The 24,384-nt window shown below is 31.4% G+C and overlaps 1 protein-coding gene across 1 annotated transcript in view; it reads right to left on the bottom strand.

The window, feature by feature from the left end:
* Positions 1-24,384, bottom strand: part of ASCC3 (activating signal cointegrator 1 complex subunit 3) — a 294,604-nt gene that overhangs the window by 238,679 nt on the left and 31,541 nt on the right. Inside the window, exons 5-8 of the mRNA XM_090279704.1 lie at positions 5,260-5,380; positions 1,623-1,830; positions 892-1,033; positions 145-270 (exon numbers count right to left, since the gene is read on the bottom strand). Of these exons, the coding sequence (XP_090135830.1) occupies positions 145-270; positions 892-1,033; positions 1,623-1,830; positions 5,260-5,380 (597 nt within the window). The remainder of the gene's footprint in view (positions 1-144; positions 271-891; positions 1,034-1,622; positions 1,831-5,259; positions 5,381-24,384) is intronic.

Below are 24,384 nucleotides of genomic sequence, written 5' to 3' on the forward strand. Positions count from 1 at the left end.
TAAACTCCCGATATACATCTCTAGTTACAACTGCAGTATGTCTCTATTAGCTAAATGACCTCTAAAAATAACTTTCCCAATACAAATTCACTCATAAACAAAGCAAGCATCAAAAACATCAACTCTATAAAATGATCATCTCACCTCATCTAAGTCTTGGATATAAACTGGTTTTTCCTCAAAGCCAATTGGCATTGGCTCACTGTAGGGAATCTTTACTTCTTCATACATCTTGTTATTCTCTCTTTGGATTCCTTCTGGCAATATCATCTATTAAAATTAAAATCCAACAATAATTAAAAAAATGCTCTATGATAAATATTCTTCAGTTAGTGAGAGAGAGAAACAAAGAGAGAGAAAGGACACTACTTGTTTTACCACACAGCACTAAAAATTTAATTTAAAGGAGCCTAAACAAACAAAGACCATTCACACACACAAAGCATTCATGTACAGGTATCTTATATAACATATTAACCATATTATGCTGATGAATCTTAAACTATATATTAATTAGATGGTATTGTGGATAACAAATGCACTCAAGAAGGTATGAAAAATATCAATATATAATATGAAGTTTAGTCAAAAGGCAATGCATCTGATAAAATTCAAAAATACAAGTTGCATATATAATGAAAGAGAACAACTATGTTTCAAATACCTACTATGTTTTGTATATATAATGAAAAAGAGAAGAATAGATATGTTTGAAATACCTACTATGTGATACATACACTGCATTATTTCGTTTCCCGCAGTATTTTTAAATACAATTTAGCATAGTATAGTCAACTAGTACTAGAGTAACAAAGAAGATGGGGAAAATCAACGTATCATTTCCTCACAATAGACATATTATCCAAAATAAATCATATACCAATGACATACCTTTGCACCAGCAATGAATGCTGATGTTCTCATGGCTTCAGCCTGGGAATCATAAACATGGGGATAACATTTTTTTTCAAAGCCCATGTCCCGCTGCCTGCTCAGAATTGGAACGCTTCTAGCATTCAGGAGTGCCTGCTCTCTGCAAACACACAAACAACAGGTAACATTTTGCAACAAAAAGCATATATTAAAGAAAGGTCACTATAATATCTATTTCAGGTAGCTTTTCATTATTAAAGAGAATAAATCAAACTATACAAAGTAAGATATTAGCAATCCTGAAATTTTCTGTGTAGTCACACAGGAGTTAACACATTTTTAGGAAACATCATATTTATAATTTTGTTATGATCCAAAGATGCTTATAAATTCCTTTTTTAAAATGGGTTTCAATATTTAAAACCAAGTATCATAATGCCTTCACTTAATTTTCCTCCTTTCTACTTCTAAATAATAAAAAGGTATTCATTAAGCTAGGAAAAAACAAAACTCAAAATAAATTTGTGTAGGTTTCATAAATATTAACCTAATGGTGTGTGTGTGCACAGCACCTAAAATAGCTTTCTTATCCCAGAAAATTAGGTTTTCATACAACAAAATTCTATTCTTGTAAGAAAATGTGACTAGAAGAACAATATAAGTTATTAAAACTAAACTAAAAAATGGTAATAATACTTAAAAGTAGCTATTACAACACAAACATTTTTTCAGCTGCTGGCTTTTATTACCTTTGTATCCGCAATTCCTTAGGCTCAAAGACCATAAGTCCTTCTCCTGTAACTTCACAATCTTCTCCAGCCTTTTTCTCACGTCTGGCAATTCTTTTTTCTTCTCGGCGATATTGCTTCATTAATTGCTTTTCTTGTTCAGATTGAATAGTAACTTGACAACCATAATTGGGTTTAGCATTTTCTCCTAAAATTTTTTTGCAATTGTCTACAAAGTAAATTTAGAACATCATGTTTTACACATTAAACCTTTATTAAAACCACTTTCCTCCTCACTGATACTTAGGGTAACATAATGCTCTAACAATTCATTTAAAAAAAAACTGGAATGTTAATTTGTATGTTTTAAGAAGAGTTTAAAATCACAATATCTAAATGATATTAAATAGTGGCTTAAGAAAAGTCAGCAGAGATTTTCTCCTATAGACTCAACAGTTTAATGTTAGAAATTCTTACATATAACATCAGAAACTAAAAATTTGAAATTGAATTTTGGATTTATGTTACTTCAATAAATATAAGTTATCATACTAATTAGCATTTTAGTTAACATAAAAATAATATATTCTTTATATACTAAATATAACTTTTCCCAATGTCATAGGCTTTACTGTGTTAATTTATACATATATTACTACTTATGTATACATGAAAGAAAATTTGTTAACATTAGCTTGGGATATAGTAAGAAGATGACCAACACACACACACACACACACACACACACACACACACAAAAGACTATGGTTCACCTTTGTATGGAAATAAAGGTTAAAAAAAATGGAAGAAGGCCAAACCACTAAGAGGAACCGGGTCAATCAAGCTCAATGTTTACAAATTACAATTTAAATCTGTTGTTTGGTGAACTCAGGAAAATTTTTCTTCCAACAGGATTACCTTCTGTGTTTAATTAAGTCTTTCCAAGTAGTAGTATCTTGGCTCACTGTCACCCTAAAGGAACTGATATGACTATCGTTGAAAGCAATCCACGTCAATACACATTACTGTATTGAGGACCTGCTAGGTTCTGGGAACTGCTACTAGGCTAGGAAGACAATGAAGAATGATGCTTGGTTCATATTCTGGTGGAGTACAGTGCAAGTTATCTTACCAAATTCCAAGATTTAATACAGAACAAGGAAGGAATTAAACATAGCATCAAGATGGGAAATTAGCTTTCTAAATTTATCTTAAGTCGAATCTTCACAATTCTCAGACATTTGTCACTATCTCATTACATGATTTTAAATAAGTCATTTAAGCTCTCAATCACATGAAATAAGCCCTCTGTATAATGACTTTTGTAAGCATCCAAAAGGAAAGTGAAAAATACTCATTACATCTCAAAATTATAAAATAAAATAATCCCATCTATATTAAGACTACTACATTTTGCAGTTGTGAAAAAAGTATTTATCTATGTCTTTTATATCTTACTTTCTCAGTAAGTTTTATAAACCTATTATAATGGTTGAATTTATAACCTACTAAATTTGGATTAGAAAAATAATGCAGCATACTAACAGTTTCCACATGCACTCTGAACTAAAAGTTAAACTGCAAAGTGACACAATTAGATGTTAAGAATTTTTAAAAATGTGACTAATGTCATGTACTTATTAAAACTGAAAGTTAAAGATTTTGTGTGTGAAACTAAATACTTTTGGTGACATACCAAACTCTACATTTATGTTATTAATATTTTAAACAAATGTGATAGCAACAAAATCCTATTATACACTGTGATCATCCAAATAAGGAAATTAAAAGAAAAAAATGTCTACCTCAGGAACAGAGCTATAAAGCCACAATCAGAATATAGAGGATATATGTCCTGTGAGATTGAATATAATAGGTAATAAAAAAAATTAAGTTGTAGAGCTAAAATATATGAGTTGTCAGCTTCTTTTCCACAGTGCTTCGGAAAAGTTAAAGACTATTTGTTTAAATGTCCCTGAATTTCTATAGTATAATTATTATTCTTAGATAAAAGCAACATTAATAATGATTTAGCATAGAATAAAAGAGTAAAAACAGTTTGAGAGGAGTAGCAAATATTTTAGGGCAGACTGATGGGTTAAAAGGTATGTTGCTTCTAAAAAGACCTCCTAATAGAATAAGATTTCTGTAAAAATGTTATACAAAAGTTAATATACGGAAACTGAAAAGGAACACTAATTCATCATTTACGTACAGCTTCCTAAAGCAATATATGAACTGGACTGATTTTGAAATTTTTGTTAATAAATTACACTATTAAAAGTTAAGTATACCAGAAACTAATATAATATTGAATGTCAACTATAATTGAAAAAATTTTTTAAAAAAGTTGAACGAATTTTAAAAAGGTAAAGTCAAGTATCTCCATATTAACACTTAGAAGGCCAACAAAATGATCACCAAATTCTTAGAATTTATATCACAAGACTAGATATTTAAAATAATTCCTTTTCATCTGACAGATACTCATTTTAAATGCTCCTAAACTCCACTGACTTACTGCAATAAGAAAGGCAGTTTATAAGTATTCAATACACTTAAAAAAGCAAAGACTTGTAAAAATACAAAGTGGCTAATTTAAATTCTTCAAAGTTTCTGCAAATCTCAAAGCAACTCAAAGCAACTATCAGAAATCAAAGTATTAGATAAAGGAAATCAATAAGAAATTCTGTATGTAAATCCAGGCTGTTTTTATGGTTCCCCTTTAGAGCCATACCCCTAAATGTAAGGAAAAGCTGGCATAATATAGAAGGACAAATGCTGACAAGTTTGAAGAAGGGTATTTAATTTCTTGTGCTCATACACTTAAAAAAAACTCCAAACTGTTTATAAGGCTGTCAAGAAACATTCAGATAAAGGTAAGAAATTCAGTTTTTCTCTTTATCACTTAAAAGCTGACTTGGGCATCAGTTATGCCATAGTAAGTCCAATTTTTTTATAATTTTGGCTTCCTAGACAACTCTTCCTGATTCTTCTGGATTTTAAAGTATATGTAATATATGACAATACGAATGTTCAATTTCCTAAGTGTAGTAATTGTATTGCAGTTAAGTAGGCGACTGTTGCTGTTTTTGCACGGATGCTGAAGATTTTACACTGAATTATTAGGATGTCTGCAACTGCCAGTCATTGTTCAGCAAAAATTTTAAACGTAGGCATATGTGTGTGTGCATGTGTGTGGAAGCATGCATGTGTGTATAGAGAATTATAATGAAAAAAGGGAAAGAAGAGGAGGGAAAGCAAAATGTTAATGATTGGTAAGTTTACAAGAAGGGCATGTTCACTGTACAATCCTCGTACTTTTAAACAGGTTTGAAAGTTTTCAAACGAAATAGTTGGGAAGAAATAATAACACTACTTGGCCCACAGTAACTACTATACATATTTGCTTTAAATTTATTTTGTTTATTCAAATCATGTTTAAAAAAAAAAAAAAGCCACACCTAAACATAATCTTTGCCATACTACCCATTGATATTTGTTTAATAATCCTTCATATCTAAAATCTACTTTAAAAGGATGGTAGCAGTAAACTATACAATATACCAAATTATATTACAAGTATAATTATAGTAAAAATATTTGCTACCAATAAATATTTCCTTTAAATTAGAATTACCACTAAATACTTTCTTACCTTGAAGAGCCTGCAACTTATGATCATTTGAAGAATTAAAAAATCTATCCACAATTGTAATTCTGTTCTGGAGGAGTTTCTCAATAAGTTCAAATCCATCAGGTCCCAGCAGTTCAAACAGCTTATAAGAGAGAGAAAAATCAAAATATGTTACCTCAAAATTAACTTTTTCAAATTATTAACACCCTAATCAACAGAGGTGGGACACCAAACTAATACAGAAGTGCTCCAAAATTACTCAGAAAACAAATAGTTTTACAAAGTAACTTAGGAAAGAAAAGTAACTTTACATTGCTAAGGAGCTTTTGACTTTATAAAGGCTATCTGCAACTCTATAATTAAAGAGCATGGCAATTTTTAAAATTACGATTTATATATAAAACTCTAAATCAAAGAATATCAAATTTTTATATTTGGTGTTTCGTGACATAACCAAAAGAGATTCTAAAATTAATTTGCTTTTTTAACATACTGTTCTGCTTTTTTCCAAATGGAGTACCATTTTTCTTACAACTTATTATATAAGTTATCATTTTAGAGTTAAAGAACTACCAGAATGTTTTAATGAATCACACATGACAAATTTTTAATGCTTGGTAATTACATTATTAATTTATTTTATCAATAATTAATTTTTAATGTTTATTAAAACTGAAATGTAAAACACAGTACTGCAAGTGCTTTATGTAACTTTATAAAAAGTTTCCATGCATAGCCTACCCAACTATGCAGAGCGGTTGCCAAAGATTAATTTGAATCCAGACTGAGAGAATGAGTTTTAGGATTAAGAGACTTTCAATTACAAAACTGTATGAAATAATTGTTCCAGAAAGCTTTTAGATTTCCTCAAGTACAGTTTGGGGACATATATTTTTCTCCTGTCCAGAAATGCTGTGCTCTAATTTTGCATGTGAAGATTTTATATTAACCAAATTCTAACTGTTCTCAGACATTCCACACAAACAGAATCATAATTAAAACTAGAAACTTATGTTGAGTATATATGAGACATTAAATATTTAATAATTTATTCTTCCTGATTTTACTGCCATTACCTACACACAGGCCACCCTTCTTCCACCAAGCCTCCAATCATGGAACAGCACTTCCTCTGGGCAAAATGTCATGGAGAAACACTGGGGCCCCATCACTCACCCTGGCTTACAAAGAGAGGCAAGCCAAGAACTGAGGTTACTGCCTTCCCTCCTGTCAAGTATTTAGCTCCTAAAGCAAGGCTGTTACTCAGAGAGTTTTCCATTGTCTCCACCTTTAGCTACAGAGTTCTGCCTCAGAGATCTTGCCTGGGGGAGAACTATGCCATAAAAAGAATAGGAAAATGTCTAAAACAGAAAGCAGATTAGTGGTTGTTTAGGGATGGAGTGAAGGAGGTGGGGGAATAATAGCTAAAAATGCTCTAAAACAGACTCTGGTGATGCTTGTACTTACCTGTGAATATACTAAAAGCAGAGTTACCCTTATACATATTCTTTGCTACTCAAAATTACTTAAACTATAATTCAATGTTCACACATAATAAATTATAGTTAAAAATTCTGTGCACAACATAATTTTAAGAAACACCAGAATATTTGGACGATAACTTGTAATATCGCAAGCACAAGAACACAGCACAAAGAGCACACTATTTCTTAAAAATAACACACCTAAGACCTAGCAATGGGAAAAGGAAGCTCTTTTGCTCTGGATAGCAGAACTTCCATAACTCCAAGACAAAGAATCCACACCAGAATTCTGAGATCAGCTGCCATGAGATTTAAAGCAATCCTAAAATAATGCTTTCCCTAACATTTGCCATTTTCAGCCACGTTGAGAGCAGGTGCAGTTCTCATTCAGGATTTGCACTACAAACCAATTTGGCAGTGAGAGCGACTGCGAAGGTAAGCTGTCTGGATCACTGCTCTGTGCACTGAGGCAAGTTCCAGACGCTATCAAACTGAAAAAAGGGGGGAGGGAAATGCTATCTGTGGGGACAGAAGCAGACATCAGCTAGAGTTTTAAAGAAAAAAAAAAAAAAGGACACAAACAATAAAGGAAGTAAGCAAAGCACAGAAAATAATCTGTACCATGATAATAACGATAGCAAAACCTCACTCGTACACTACTTATCTTCCAGACAAGGTATTAATTACTTTACATATAAAGCAGATATTTTAAATACCAAGTAAGTCTTTGCTAAATATACATAATAGTGATGCATTTAACATTAGAAGCAATCATGATAGAATAATTCAAAAAAACCAATACAAACATATCTAATAATCAACTATCACTTGTTAGGAAAATGAACAAGTAACCAATAATAACAAAAATATCTGATATGCATATTTACTTCATTTTTTTTCAAGGAAGTGTGCTTACGATTGTAATATGTACAGGGATATACTCTGACTCCAGTTTATGAAGGTACATTAGTCTTGGTACAATGGGGAAATTAAATAAAATATATTCCGGTGCTCTGTAAAAGGCAGCCATAGGTTTAAAACAATGGCTCCTACTAAAAGTTGATTCACTGGTTCAAGTACAGCTTCCTAGTTAGCCTTCCTGCGCACCACCACTATGTCTCCACTGCAATCTGTTACTTACTAGAACCTAATAATCTCCCTCATACTCAGCTTTCACATACACCTTCTCAAGAAATTACAATGGTGTCATCTAAGCTCAGAGGACATCTAAACAAAACTGCCATAAAAGCAATAATGGGAGGGGGTAGAATCACAGGACGTTGAAAACACAGGCCTGGAGTCAAAAACAATTAGGTTATTGATACCTAATTATATATTGTTTTATTGACTGATTTGAGAGATAGAAAAAGAGAAACATCAATTTGTTGTTCTATTTATGTATGTACTCATTGTTTGATTCTTGTATGTGCCCTGACTGGGAATCAAACTCACCAAATGAGCTAATTATATGGCTCTGAGCAACTTTCTTAAGCAATCTGAGCCTCAGCTTTCTTGTCTGTTAAAAGAAATAGCACGATGTCTGACAAGCAGTCAATAAATACTGCTGTTATTGACAATTTTTTTCCTGGCTAATGAATATCCAACATTCTTCTGAGAGCAGGAAATTTTATAAGGCAACACATGACACTGCTAGAGACTGCCAATTATCAAAAAAACCCTTCCTCATAGTGAGCCCATTTTCACTATTGTTTTCACCTATCACTCTGCTGTGCCCTCTGGGGTTGCAAAGATTGACTTTAGTAACATTTCTACAAGACAGTCTTTCAAATATTTGAAGGTCAAGTACAAACCACACTTCACTCACAAGTTTTTTTCCCAGATAAATATACATAAATTCCTTACTATTAGTTATATAACTTAATTTCTAGATGATTCTCCATCAAGGTTCCTTTAGAAGACCTTTTATCAAGCTCCTTAAAAAATGGCATCCAAAACTAAACATAGTATTTTATTTATTTATTTTAATCCTCACCCGAAAGTATGTTTATTGATTTTAAAGAGGAAGAAGGGGGAGGGGAGAGGGAGAGAGAGGGAGAGAGAAAGAGAGAGTGGGAGAGAGAGATCAGTAGGTTGCAGCTGCCCAATCAAGGAACTTGCAAGCTTTTGGTTAAAAAAAGAATATTTTAAACATAATTTTATCAGTGCAGATCACAGAAACTAAAACAACTTTGGTAACCTTTTCTGAATCCAGCATGAATGGTACCATCACACTGTTGGTTCAAATTTAATGTGTAACCAAGTAAAAACATGAGGTTTGAGGTTTTAGGTTTTTCCCACAGGAATTCCAAGTCCAAGATATTCTGCACTTTATATAAATTTTAAGCCCAGAATCTCAAATGAATCCCTTATAAAATTCACTTTCTTTCTGTTTCTTCTTTTTAGTTTTTAAAGAGCTTTCTAAATCCAAATTCTGGAACCTACCACATTAGAAAACACTATCATATATATCAATGTTGAATCTGTCCTGAACACGAGTTCAATAACCATATCTTTGTAAAATTACTGATTAAAGTACAGAGGACAGGACAAAGGTAAAAAATTACAGGATAAAAAAAATGAAGACTTGATCCCCCCAAATGGCAATAAACCAATACTTATGATAAGGTTTTTCAATCAACTATTAACTATCAATCACGAGCAAACAGTTCTCTATCTTGTTTGCCAGTTTAAATACTTCATCTATATTATAGCCACTAGCCATATGAAACTACTTATGTTCTCAGTATGTAATTGCAATTAAAATTTAAAATTCAATTCCTAAGTTACATTAGCCACATTTCAGGAGATTAACAGCCACATGTGGCTAGTGGCTACCATGTTGGAGAGCAAACAATATTTAAATCACTACAAAAAGACAGCACTGCTCTCAAAGATATTTTGTTTCTACTTTATAATGCTCTGCTGAAATGTAGATACGTTTGCATAGAATAATTTAACTGTCTAGTTGTATCATTCTATCAAATTAGATTTTTTTAAAAGTCCTTACTTGTATATTACAGTTCACTCTTTGTGTTGTATATTCTACAAGTTTTGGCAATTATATGACTATCGCATGTATCCATCATGAATAGTATCATACAGAATAGATTCATTGACCCCCAAATGCCCCATCAATTCATCCCTTTCTCCTTTCTCTCCAACCCCTAGCAACTACTAATCGATTTTTATTTTACTGTTTCCATAGTTTTGTCTTTTCTAGAATGTCATATAATTGGAATTATACATAATGAAGCCTTTTCAGATTGCCTTTTCATTTAGCAATATTCATTTAAGTTTCCTACAAGTGGCTTGATGGCTCATTTCCTTTTCTCACTGAATAGTATTCCATGATATGGATATACCACAACTTGTTTATCTATTCTCATACTGACAGATATCGTGATTGCATCCGAGCTTGGGGAACTATGTCTTCACTTTTTAAAATTTCATTAATTCTGCTCTTTACATATATTATCATATCAATAAAAAATAGGAACAAGTCCTATACAGACATGCTGGAAGAATATTACTAAGTTGTACATTTTCCATCCTTTCTATAATAACATATATTACTTAATCAGAAGAGGTTTTGTTTTTAAATAATACAAGACAGATTCTGATTTACCATTTTTTTCATATTTTGTCTGCTAAGTACATAAAAAAATCACTAACTTAAAGTACAGGGACCAATGATCAGACAATTTAAACTTTATGTCCTCTATCAAATCTTATTTTCACAGGAAAAGCCTTATGTTATCAAACACAATTTAACAACATGGGAATTACTCTGACATACGGCATTATCTAAAATATATCAATAAAAATTGTTTTAGTAATTTTAATAATATTAATAATTATTTCGTAATAGCAATAAAATACATGTTTTAACTATTTAGTCACTTGAGTCAATAAGCAAATTCCTCAGCCTAATGTCTAGCTGAAACTAGCTAAGAGAAATAGAGGTACAATATGTGCAGGGTGTCCATTAGAAGGTATCTGTCTTTTAAATAGAAAAGATGGCATTTTGAACTAAGCAAGATAGGAAAAGGAAGAGCAGATTGTGCCAGAAATTTTAAATTTGCTTGAGAATCTAAGCAGCAAAATTTATAAAACAGAGTAAGTGGGTAAGGTATTATTTTTCAAATAAGCTCATTTTTTTGTATACCAAACAAAAATAAACATTTTTGAGAGAAAGCAATACTCATAACTCCTCATTACACATTTAATATTTGTATGAGAATTATTTATTACATTTTCTGGTAGAATGACACTATGCAAGCAGTAATATTTAGCCTCTTTCCTTATTGGCAAAGACAATAAAAAAATCACAGAATTTATTGAGGACCTTTCTATTTGGAGATTTAAAAGGCACTAAAGTCTACCTACACTAAAATTCCTACACAGAAACTGGATCCCCAAGAATATTATATCACAGATCATTTTTTCTGGGTATCATTTGATGAATAAAATGCATAAGGAACTAAGTTATGAGAAGTAATACTCATATAAAACAGGAGACAGGATTAAAAGTACCAAAAAAAGCAAATTATAAATAAGGCTTAATATAAGTAACAATGAGTTCCTGGTTTGGGTTTTTTTTCTTTCTTTGTTTTTCAGAATCATCAAAATACTTATAAAGGCTGTAGTTAAGTTCTCATTAAAACAACACAATGAAAAATGATTTTCAATTACCTTGAGCAAACTTAAGATTTTAATGGTAACCGTAAAAAGAAATAACAGTGGAGTAAGTGTGTATTAGTCACTACTGTGACAGTATAATTGGCATGTACATTCTACATGCTGAATTTAGTTATTCTACTATTTTCAAGTTTTAGAATGTTTACATATAGCTGAAACCTTAGCTTGGCACAATAAAAAATATTATTAAGTCATTTCTCTTATAAAAAACACAAATGTATTTCACTTTTAACCATCTTAAAATTTTCTTGAAAATCCCCTTTCCTTTTATGTTTAAGATAGGAAAGAAGGATGCCTTCCAACAAAACAAGTATTAGTGATTAAGATGAAGGAAAGATGGTGCAAAATTCTTACTTTAATCCACCTCCTCTAGTAAAACAGAAAAAGAGAAAAACCTAATAGACACTTCAAACTTAAAAACAAGACAAGTGTGTCTCTGGAACAGAAATTAAGTGAAACAGGCAAAGCACTGAGTAGGACTAAAGGGACAAGCTGGCCTTCAAATCTGGACAGGAAGGCCAGGAGTCTGACTCCTCCGGGGCAACCTAGATGAAAACTGCTCCATACAATTTGGAGCTATAGCGAGGCTCAGTGGGAAGCCAGAGTATGGGCATGGGGCTACACCGTTCATGAGAAAGGGCTGAAAAGAACTAGTACCAAAATGATAACTTGGGGCCACAGCTATCTGGGAATCTAGGACAGGGAGAAGAGGGAATCTGGATTGAAGAAGCCAGAAATCAACATCAGCATAAAAATTAAAATGCTAAGCTTTAGGAAGAACTCTTACACTAAAAATGACAGTCAGCAAAATCAAAAGGAAATATAAGTTTACTCCAGAAGAAAGTAACATGGAACGATGTGACACAAACTGTAAAATAAGTACTACTATGAAGCTCAAAGCAGTTGCTGCCATTAAAATAATTTATTAAACAAAGGAGGGTATATGGGAACAATATACTTTCTGCTAAATGTTTCTATAAATGTAAAAATACTCTAAAGAGTCTACTAGTTTTAAAAAGATGGTACATGGTTTAAGAAAAAAGTAATTATTATGCTATTATCAATCAAGATGATTATGCTCTTTTGATAAATGTTTTATAAAGTTGAAGAATTATCTACTTGTGTTTTAAACAAATACTGCCTAGCCAAATGCTTTATAAAAGGATATTTAACAAATATTTGTGAAGAAAACAAGTAAGTAGCAAAGAGGTAATTAATGATCAATGGAAGATTGCTATCAGCATTAATCACTGAGTCAAAAAATACATCTCTTTTGGAATTTCTCATTGCAATTTATTTTATTTTTTAGACACAATAAATGTCCCTGAGGTCACTTTACAAGGTGGGGTACAAGTAGGTTTACAGTTGTTCATATGGAAAGTAATACAATAATTAATAAATAATAATAAAGAATAAACTGAGTATTGCATAGTCACAATTGTAAACCTTCTTTTGTTCCACCCTGTATATTTTTAGAATATTTCAAATGTTATCATGACTATTGATAGCATAAGAAAGAAAACAAGAAATTGTAAACAAATTCATGTTGTTAAAGAATAAACCCATATCCATTTTGAAAGAAATACAACTCTTATAACTGGGTATACAATAACTAGAAGGCCATCAAGCTTTTCCCAACCTCTTACATTATCTAAACTTCCACATGTCTCATTTTAAAACTAATACATGCTATAGGAATAAAAGCTGAAACATATGTGGGAATAAAACAAAGACAAGAGCAACAAAACCAAAAGCTGGTTCTCTAAGCACAAAACAAACGCTCCACTCGCAAACTGAAAAATCTTAGAGAAAAAGGCAGATATAAAGAGGAGCAACACAACTAAAAGCTAGTGCAATTTTTTTAAATAAGAGGACATTAAAAATGACTTTATAGTGAAAAGCTGAGTACTCAGATGAAATGGCTAACTTCATAGAAAAATAAAATTGGCAAATCTGATTTAAGAAGAAATAGTAAATCAGACTAAACCAGCAACTACTGGAAAATTTGAATTGGTGATCAAAGTCTGCCCCCAAAGGACACGAGGCCACACAGTCTCAAAGCACACCACTATCAAACTAACAGGAAAGACATAATCACTTATAAAAACTGTTTTGAAAATAACAAGAGAAAATAAAAAAGTTCCAGAAGTTTATTATATGAAGCTGAAAAAACCTTAGGTATTAAACAGGAAGATTTACAAATTCTCTATTCAGATTGGGATTCTAAGCATTTCAGTAGAAAGATATAAAAAACAGAATGTACCTGTTCCTATCCAAAAACGCTCCAAGAAAAAGAAGAGACATTCTGATTCTCACAAAATATGCGTAAAGACAGTGCAAGTATTTATTTCCTTTTTTAATTAAAGGAGGTATACATGTAGTACCTCTACTATATGTAATAAATAGCATACATTATACATTATAGAAAGTCTGTGATTACTATATTCAATTTAAGGAATGTCTTGAGATAATAAGCCATTTTAAATTTGCACGTGAAATTAAAATGATGTACATATTGAAAAGAAAGAATAATAAAATACCATCAAGGAAAACATTTAAAACTGAATAGCACTGAAAAAAGCAGAGTATGTTATATATAACACTGTAAATTACTCTCAGTTTGGTTTGTGGCATAATGAGTTATTAAATATTCATACATTCCAAAATAAAGTCTTAAACAATATAAAAAATGACCATGAAAATTAGGACACCACTTATTTAGCATTTTTTTTCTCTCAAGAAAAATGTGCTAAGCAAATTTGCTTTTGCATTGCTGAGAAATTAGATAAATTATATTTTCATAATAATAGATGCCCATTATTTATAGTTACTTAATCTAACACAATAGTTTAACAAAACTAAAATCAAGGTCACTTACAACTTATTTAAAACTATGTGGAATGTGAACACTATTTATTCCTCACATACTATAATTAATTAGGTGTGAAGTAAGTAAGGTTATAGCTAGGTACCACCATATATTTAAAAGCTTTCTTTACACTTTTGTATACACGACACATTGATAGCTTCCTTGATTCCTAGAAAGAAAATGATTTTAATTGACTTAGAGAAAAAAATTTACAGCTATCATTGTGTATGTATGTGTGTATGTGCACATGTATTTATGAAGCTGAAAAAAATTAATGTATCAAATTTTAAGTATTTAAATGAAAGTTTACAGCAATTTCTAATAATCAGACTAACCTACATTTACAAAATGATCATTAAAACATTATTTTTACTGTTTTTATCTCAAATACTATTAAAACACAGAATGTACCCTTCATTTCACTAATAAAATGTATTTTATTTCTTTCCTCTATCAATATATTACAGATATCTCTCAATTTATGTAACCTGTGTGTTCCTCCAAATTAGTCATAACACAACACTCGCTATATCAAACACAATTTTCTTGACCATTCCTCTTTTAAGAGAAGACTTAAGAAAGCAAGATAATGGGCATGGGTTGTTTAAACTTTGTTAGATTATCTTTTTGTCTCCCAAAACCTGAGTACCTGATACATAGAACAGAATGCATTAATGAATGGGTGCCAAACAGAGAAGACTAAAACAAAAAGTATAAACTTTGGCAAAATGTCTTATTCCTTGAGCAACCAATTTCAATTAAGAGCAAAATATTTTGGAATCTGTTATTGCCACAAACTGGAAACAATTCTAAATTCTCATTTTGAATTAACATATTAATATCTTTTCCCTCATATCTTAAATAAGTCATTAAAACCCAATTCTCTACAAATTCCAACAAAGTGACGACTGAACAAATGAGACTAAATCTTCAATAAAAGATCTCATTACTCACCCATATTTAAAGAACTCTGAATGTTAAAAAGGTTTGCAGAGTTCAGAGCTGTCATGTACCTTCTACTGGAGGTCCTTGTAATAATCCTCAGGCCATCCGTCTTCCACATACAGTTCTTTGAACATCATGTCCCTCCTCCTATCCCACCACAGTTTTCTCTTGGAAAAGGTAACCAATTGCAGTTTTTTTTCAAGTGTTCGTCATAAGGCATTATTTCCACTTCCTTCATCGACCTGGTCACTCTCTCTCATCTATATATCTCCAGTAGGATTCTATCTCCCTAAAAGTGTGGTGACCAGGTGCAGCCTCAGGAGCTGAACTCAATTATCATCACCCATGAGTAAGACTACTTCTTTTGTAATAAAATTTTATTGTTTGCTAGCTATAAAACACTACTTATAAGAGCCAATACATATGGAATACTTACCATCTGTTAGGCACTGTTCTAAGTGCTTCAAAAACTTCATATAATATCATATAATACATTCACAGCAAACCTATGTGGTAAGCCAATCATTTTTCCATGTTAACAAGAAAACTGCGGCTTAGAGAACTGGCTCAGAGAAGATCCAACAGTTTATAGGTAGCAGAGCTAGGATTCATACATGTGTGTAACCTCAAAGTCCATGCTTTTAACCACTTGAATTTGCAGTTCCAATGGCTGTTAAATACAGCTACTAAACCAGATCTGCCCAACTGGAATTAATACTGCCGGCTACAAGTATATGAACTTAAGTTTATCTATTTTATCATGTCATATTCAGCTCATCATTTTAACAATGAGAGCATTAAAAGGGGAGAAAAAGCAATAAACAACCAAAATAAATAAAAAATATGTCTAGTGCTTTCCCAAACATAGTTTGAAAACTTAAAGAGACCTGTTATATAAGGTGTAATATTTCAGTTATCTAGACCTTTCCTAAATGTTATTTACATTCAGCTAAAAGTAAGCAAATAATTCTTGAGTTTTCCTCATAAAAAAATTTCATCCCTTGTAAAAGTAAAAGTAGGAGCAAATAACCTAAAACAACAATGTGGAAGTAACAAAAACCTTGGGACAAAAGTCTATATCATTTTTAGAGTATGCAATATGAACATATTCAGATATGTACCCACAAATTAAATACAGAGAAAAGATACATCTGATCAAAAAAACATTCTACCCCAAACCAGTGAGATTTTTAAAAAATTTTTCTTTAAATGGGAGATTCAATCATGTCTTGTAGACTGCCTTTCTAAGCATAACACCTTAGGAAGATTAAATGAAAAGATGGATAGGCTTGCCTACTTCAGCACTTAAATACAACTGCCCCTCCCCCAGTTAATCTCAGTATAAATTTTTTAGAAATAAAGAAACTCAACTTCATCAAATGAAAAACTGACAATTCTCACAAAGAAGTCAGTGGCCTAAGAAAACCTTTAAGCTCAGTACTAACAAAAAATTTAATTAAAACTAAGTTACTATTTTCTCTCTACTAAACAGGCAGGCTTTTTTTTTTTTTTTTTTTTTTTTTTTTAAGTATGATAGGATTGTAAAAGATGTAAATGCAGGGAAATTCTTATACATTGCAGGAAGAAATATACACTGGTAGATGCTTTCAGGAGAGTATTTTGTTAGTACTTTTGGATGCAAACTTTTCACTGATAGAAATATATTCAAGAAAAGATGTATGATCAAATATTTAGTATAAGAATATTACTGAAATGTTATTTGTAAGAGGGAAAGGCTAGTTATAATAAATCTTCAATAGTATAGTGTTAATTTAATAAACTAGGATATGATGATAAATTTAATACTCTACAACCATAAAATTTACTATACAATAATGTCATAAAAACACGTATAGCAATTAAGTGACAAAAAGATTCAAAATTATATACACTGTATTGCCCATTTTAAAGTAATATTTTAAAATATATATACTCCAAAATATTTACAGGGGTTATGGCTGGATAACAGTAAGGTTACAGATGACTTAGTTCCTTCATATTGTGTATAAGGATGCTCTAAATATTCTACAGTGATATATTTTTCAATTAGAAAAAAGAAACTTGTGTGAATAAAACATGTGGTATTAAAAGATGAAATGGCATTAAAAAATGAATGGATTCTAGTAAAAGACTATGGCCAACACTGTAGCCATAAACTGAAAAAAATTAGAGAAACACAAGAAAAAAATGTAGCAAAATGCAATAAAAACAAACATACTGACCAATATAAGTTTTTTAAAACCTATAGTAATAGTGTCTATAAGGTTAAATCAATAAAAACAATCTAGGCAAAGAAAACTGGAAGAAATAACAAAGAATCCTTTTATCAATGTTTGAAGCAAGGAAATAAAATCAGAATATGTTTTTTCCTTGGGGAAGATGAGAAAAGCAGTCCATTCTCACTTTGTGTCTTCTCCTACATAGAACATTAGCTCACAACAGGAAAGAGCATACCATAAATACTGAAGTGCTACCAATGGTGAGGGGAAAAGTAGTGAGGAATAACCTATCTTCAAATACGCTTAGCTATTCAAACCCAGATGCATCATATCCCAAGATTCAGGAACTGCTCCCAGATTTGACCTCAGAATCATTGCTACCTATGAGAATAATGAAAAACAAGTACTAGAGAAAGGCAAAATCCCCCGACTTAAAAAAAAGGACAATTCTAACAGCAAAAAACAAGACTCGTCAAGTGTCATAAGAAAACACAGCTGACCCTTGAACAACATGGGTTTTAACTCCATGAGTCTACTTATACACAAATTTTTTCAATAAATACTGTGAACATATTTTTGTTCTCTAGTTTATTGTAAGAATACAGTAATATATTGGACATAACATACAAACTACAGGGTGGGGCAAAAGTAGGTTTACAGTTGTTCATATGGAAAATAATACATTAATAAATAATACAAGAATAAGACCTGTTTCAAATACTTACAACTCTAAATTTACTTTTGCCCCACCCTGTATGGGATAGTCAACTGTTTATGTTATTGGTAAGACTTCCAGTCAACAGTAGGATATTAGTAGTTAATCCTGGGTGGAGTCAAAAGTTATACATGGATTTTTGACTGCATGGAAGGTCAGCAGGATTGTAAACCCCGCATTGTTCAAGGGTCAACTATAGACTTAAGTATTTTTCCTATGAAATTATTAGGTTAGGTGTTCTTAGGTTGGCAAAGCAACTGAAAGTTTGATGTCTCTGAAGACAAGATGATGAAAAGCATTGTACATGTCAATACTATTAGATCTATGGAGCGCTGAACTATCCAAATACAAAGACTAAGAAAGAAAAAATATAACTGCCACTATATGTGATAGGATGGCTTTCAAACTAAGAAACTCAAATTTAGTAGACCTTATTATATGGGATCACCATTTGGATAGAATGCTATATACACAAATACTACATTGGGTGGGAAAATTCTATAATACTAATAATTATACATTATCTAAGTCTTAATGTATAATTTTACCAAATGGCAGATCTCTATTCAGACTTGAGGGTAGGGGAAGGGTTCTTGTGATTATGTGGGGGAAAGACTATGTTTGACACTGGTAGTCTCCTTATTGTTTAGTGCTACTAAGACTACCAAAAAGAATGTATACACTTAATAGGAGAACCTTTTCATAAAACAATATTAACCATTCCCCACAGTATTTTAAATATCCTATTCTAGGTACCAAAAATATCACTATATTCTTCTTATCAAACTGCAGTATATACATTACACCAGTGGTTTTCAAAGTGTAGCCTGAATTTTCAAGATACTTTCAGGAAGCCATGAGGTCAAAATTACTTACATAATATAATTAAAATATTAGTGCCCCTTTCATTTTCATCCTCCCATGAATATAAAGTGAGTATAAACCTCCATGGAGCATAAAGCAGATTTAGTATTGTTTTAAATGATTTAGTGAACTATTATTAAAGCATTTAATATATTAAAATGTGTTTTAATTTTTAACAATAAACATTAATATACAAAATTTTAAAAAGGTCTATAAGGTCCTCAATAATTTTTAAGTGTAAAGGAGTTTTGAGAACAAAAAGTCTGAAAACCACTGTATTAAATCATACTAATTATTCTACATCAAAATTTCAAAAGATGCCAGAATCATTTATAAAGCACATAAGTATAAAAAATATATAGTCTTCCCTCAGATGTCAACCAAATCAAGTAATTTCTACTTCTTAGAATGATGCACATATCTAGAACAGGGTTAGGTTCAGAAATAAACTTGCATGGTTCAAGTGACACCATCTGCATAGAGTGAAGAGATAATGCTAACAGCAAACATCAAATCACAAATGCTATAAAAAATAAGCCCCATCTGCACAAAAGCAAACTATGATGTCAATACAACTCAAAATTCACTTTTTCTAAGAACTGATTGATTACACAAGTCCATCAATATTCACATCAGCATTAATAACTCTGCAAGTAGCATTTAATATTAAAATAATACCAAGAGATATATAGTATACTCCAGTACATCTCCAATATTCTTGTATTTTTTTATTAACACCTTTTCTATTTTACCAAAGACCGTTAAAATCAGAATTCACTTCAAAAACTAAATAAAGGAACAAAGCAAACAAAAATAGTAAAAATAGTAATTCTCTGAATACCTAGCTGTTAATATTTTATTACTTGAAACATCTACATATAAGGCATGTATAAAAACTTATTTATAGATAAAATATTTATTATAAGGTGTATACTAATAAAACTTTGATATGTACAAATATATGATGCTCATTAGTTCTAAAGGAAAGAAACATTTGAGAGCCTACAGTTTGTGAAACATTAAGTACTTCATACATGTGATTTCACAAATCCTCACAACATTGTGAAGCAAATACTTTACAAATTAGGAAACTGAGGTTTACAATGGCTTAGCAACTTGTCCATAGTCAACAGGTAAGAAGACAAAATTTGACCTGTGTTTATAAGAAAAAGAAATTCCTTCCAAGAGCCTTGTCAGTTAATGCCCTTCTCTTCAAAGAATTTGATGGCATTACTGGATAGAAATTGTATGCCTACACTGAAAAAGGTCCCAGAATTTCTACCAATGTCTTGTTGAGTGACTTTAGGAAACAACTGGGCCTCCACATTTGTTCGTTTGTTTGTTTGTTTTCATCTTTATACAGAAGATACCTCTCTTATCTTGCAGGACTGTAAAGAAAATGGTTATGTCAAGGAGACAGTTTGGTCCAGGTTGACACATAACAAGGCACTCAAAATATTGAACTTTTGCTGTTACTAATACTACTTCTTTCTATGGGGAAAATTCCTGTTGAAAGCTCATTAACTATCTGATCCCAACAGGACTAAATCTATTGCTACAATTCTGATCATTAAACAGCAGCAGCAGGAAGATGTCTGTACCAATAACATGGATCCTGATTAAAAAATAACATGGAATGTTCTTCAAGTCTTATTTGCTTCTGGTGATTAAAATGTATTAAATTTAACAAATATTTTTAAAAAATTTTAAAGTAAATAGATCTCAATGGTATAAAAAACCTTAAAAATCCTTTACCCAATCAAATTCTAAGGCTTAATCATAATGCCTATAATCTTCTTAAACACAATGACTATAGTCTTAACAGAGAAATTACTATGAGTAAGAGGTTAAAAGAAAAAAAGCCCTTAGGACATGAAAGAAAAAAATAAAGATGGTACTAGGAAACCTAAGTGTGCTGTTTTATTGTTCAACACCTACCAGAACATAGCACATAAGTACTTTAAATGTAACTCCTACAGAAACATTAAAACTCATCTTTATCAAGGCTCTCAAGGTTTCATCCTTTCTCCTATTTTGATCCATCCCATATTTCTGTAAAAGGGAAAGGCATTGTTTCTAAAGAAATTGCGAATTAAGAATCAATGACAAAAGATTCCTAAACATATTTAAAATGCTCAATGTTTCAAAGCACCAAATGCAGGAAAAGTACGAATCTACTTCTTGAAAAAGTACTCACTGAATTCAGAATGTCTGAACTTAAATCCTGGATCCACTACTTATTCTGTGACCTTGAGCAAATGTCTCAACATCTCTGTAAAATATCTCCAGTGAGCAATAATCCATGAGGCCAAACAACCTTTCCTTAAAGTATTACAAAGTAGAGGTACCAAGAAATGTGAAAAGCTTAAAGAATCTGATGTTTGAGCATCAACTTAGCCACAATGGTAGAAATAAAATTTTATTAGACTTGTTTGCTTTACTATGCTTTTTTTAAAAAAATCACATATGGGAGGGGAGAAGTAACTCAGAATGTAACCTTTTCAGTGCTAGGGTTTCTAACAGTTTTTAATCCAGCACTTCCTATCTAAAAAGAATGCTGCAAGGATTAAATGAAGTGGTACATACACCAAATAGCACTTAACATAATGCTTTATGTCATACAGTAGGCACTCTAATGTAGCTATCATTTTTATTACTATTGTCATTAGGATCGCTTCTCTCTCTTGCACTGTCTCGGTGGTCAATGTCATCATATGCATACACTTTTTATTCTCCTGCTTCCAACACTAGCTCAACAACATAAAGGTCTTTGGAAAAAAGACTTTAACCAGTCAACCTTTTTTAAAAAACAGCTTTATCATCAATCACTAGGTCACTAAACTAAATTCAGAACTGGATCATATGTTGAGCAAAAATACTTGCAGTGTAGACATAGGTTTTTGTATACGTCTTTTAATGTAAAAATATGTTCCTATGGATGGCTCTGCTAAAATTCTGAAGCAACAGCACACAGCATGGTTATTTAAATATTCCTATTCCATACAGTCAACTAAAAGCTCTAAAAAAAAATGGAAATAATCTATGCTATCACAAAAACTGATCACTTAAATTTTTTCCAGGCTTAAGTGAGGGATATAAAAGTACACAGATAACATATAATGTATAACACTGCCTAAAATGAGAATAATAGTGGTCAAGAGTGACTATACCTGAAACACCATTACAGAAAATTTGCTACAACAATATAATTGTACAGAAAGGAATCTAATATAAAAGTATGAATAATCTATGCTGTAAAACAAAGAAACAAAAAATCATGAGTATTTATTTTCATTCACAGACAGAAAAACCAAAACACTGAGGAATAAATCATATAAAACTCTACTACTTAAGTCATTGGCAGAATGTGAAATACCAAATATTAAACTGTCCATTAAAATCTGATTGAAAAAAATCACTGAACCAGACCACACAGGGTGTATCTACGAATTTTGGCTGATACATAATACACCTTAACAGAGTGTACAAGGTCTTACATTATTTGGCCCTGACCTATCTGCCCACCCTGTCTCTCACTGTGCCCTATTTGCATCCTGTACCTTCGTTGTACAGACTGCAACTCTGTAAACACACCATGTCCTTTCTCACAACTAAAATATACTCTCCACCTTTCTGGTCCACTTAAAGAAGTTAAATCTAGTCATTTTTAAACATGGTTCTAGCTTAACCTCCCGTATGAATACTTTGCCTACCATACCAGTTCTTCTATAGAATCTATAAATGGTTATTTAATGCCCCATTTTCTTTGTATATACTATCATAATACCAACAGTGTTTGAGTGGAATTGAAATGTCTCCTCCTACTGAACTATTAATTCCCTGAGAGCAACATAGTTGCCTTATTCAACCTTTTGCATACAGTACCTAGCACCGGACCTAATAAATAGTAAGCCTTCAACAAATATATGATGAATGGATAGATGCATCAACTCAGTTTGCCCTTGCAATCAGATAAGACTACAAAAAGATCTTGAGAACTAGAAATCATTTTCTCTCCCACAATCAGAAGTTTCAGTTTATTATTTTTAAAATAGGGGAACTGCAATTATGATAAAGTATCAATAAAATTTCTTAATCATAATTTGTTATAAATTTAAAAACATTATCATCAGAATGTTAGAGAAACTTCATTCATATATGTGAACTAAAGCTGATATAAATTAAAGGTAAAACATTCAAGGTAAGTGAGACTGATCACAGAATTAACATTATACTTTCTTCCAAACTATACTTAATCAGCATAATACCTATCACTAAAATGGGTTTAGTCCTCAAATATCTATTAACCTAATTCCCTAAATTAATTTTCCTGTGAAAAAAAGAAAACCTAGTATTTTTTTTTCCCTGTATTCCTGACTAATATTCCATGTGATTTAAAAAGTCTTAATTTTAGCTCTGGCTGGTGTGGTTCAGTGGATTGAGTGCTGGCCTGTGAACCAGAGTCGATGGTTCAGTTCACAACCAGGGCACATGCCTGGATTGCGGGCAGGTCCCCAGTTGGGGGCATGCGAAAGGCAACCACACATTGATATTTCTCTCCTCTCTTTCTCCTTTCCTTCCTCTCTCTCTAAAAATAAATAAAATCTTTAAAAAAAAATTAATTCTAACAATAACAATAAAAAATAATCACAGCTACCATATAAATATTTGTCAAATGTTACTTATCATTTCACATATATCTTATTTAACCTTTGTATTCATATCCCCTTGAGATGGATCAAGAAAATAGCCCCTGGGAGACTGAATTACCGTGAGTCTCAATACTAATATGTGAGAAAGGAAGAACTATCTGATTTCAAAGCCTCTGCCCTTTCTACAACAGTATGCCACATCTCTCTTAATCTTCCATTAAATGTTACTTGTCCAATTTATCCAGTATTAAAATCCAGTTGATGCTATTTTAAATTTATACTAAAAAAAGAAATATAATGCTAATATTGAGAGCAAAACTAAGCCCTCTAAGATAAACTTTTCATGTGACAGTAAAAATAATTTATTATTTTGAATAACATAACCAAATCATGGTGTACAAAGGAATTAAAATAATATTTTCCTTTGTGTGGTATAAAAAAACTTATAAAAACATGATTCTTTATTGAACAAGTCATATAAAATAGTCCAATTATTTCTAAATGTGTTTTTCAAAACTTTTTCTTTCAAACATAGAAATTAATCTAACATATTTTTCAAAATCAATAAATCACATAATATACAGAATTTCTAATATTTTGAAGTCTGCTATAGTTTCATCAAAGAACTCTTAGAAATAGAAAATGCTATTCAAATGTTAACCTTTATTACTAAGGTAACCATACAGTTTACTATTCAAAC

The sequence above is a fragment of the Furipterus horrens genome, unplaced genomic scaffold (genome assembly GCF_987537825.1).
Source record: "Furipterus horrens unplaced genomic scaffold, mFurHor1.1.pri manual_scaffold_6, whole genome shotgun sequence".
Classification (NCBI taxonomy): domain Eukaryota; kingdom Metazoa; phylum Chordata; class Mammalia; order Chiroptera; family Furipteridae; genus Furipterus; species Furipterus horrens.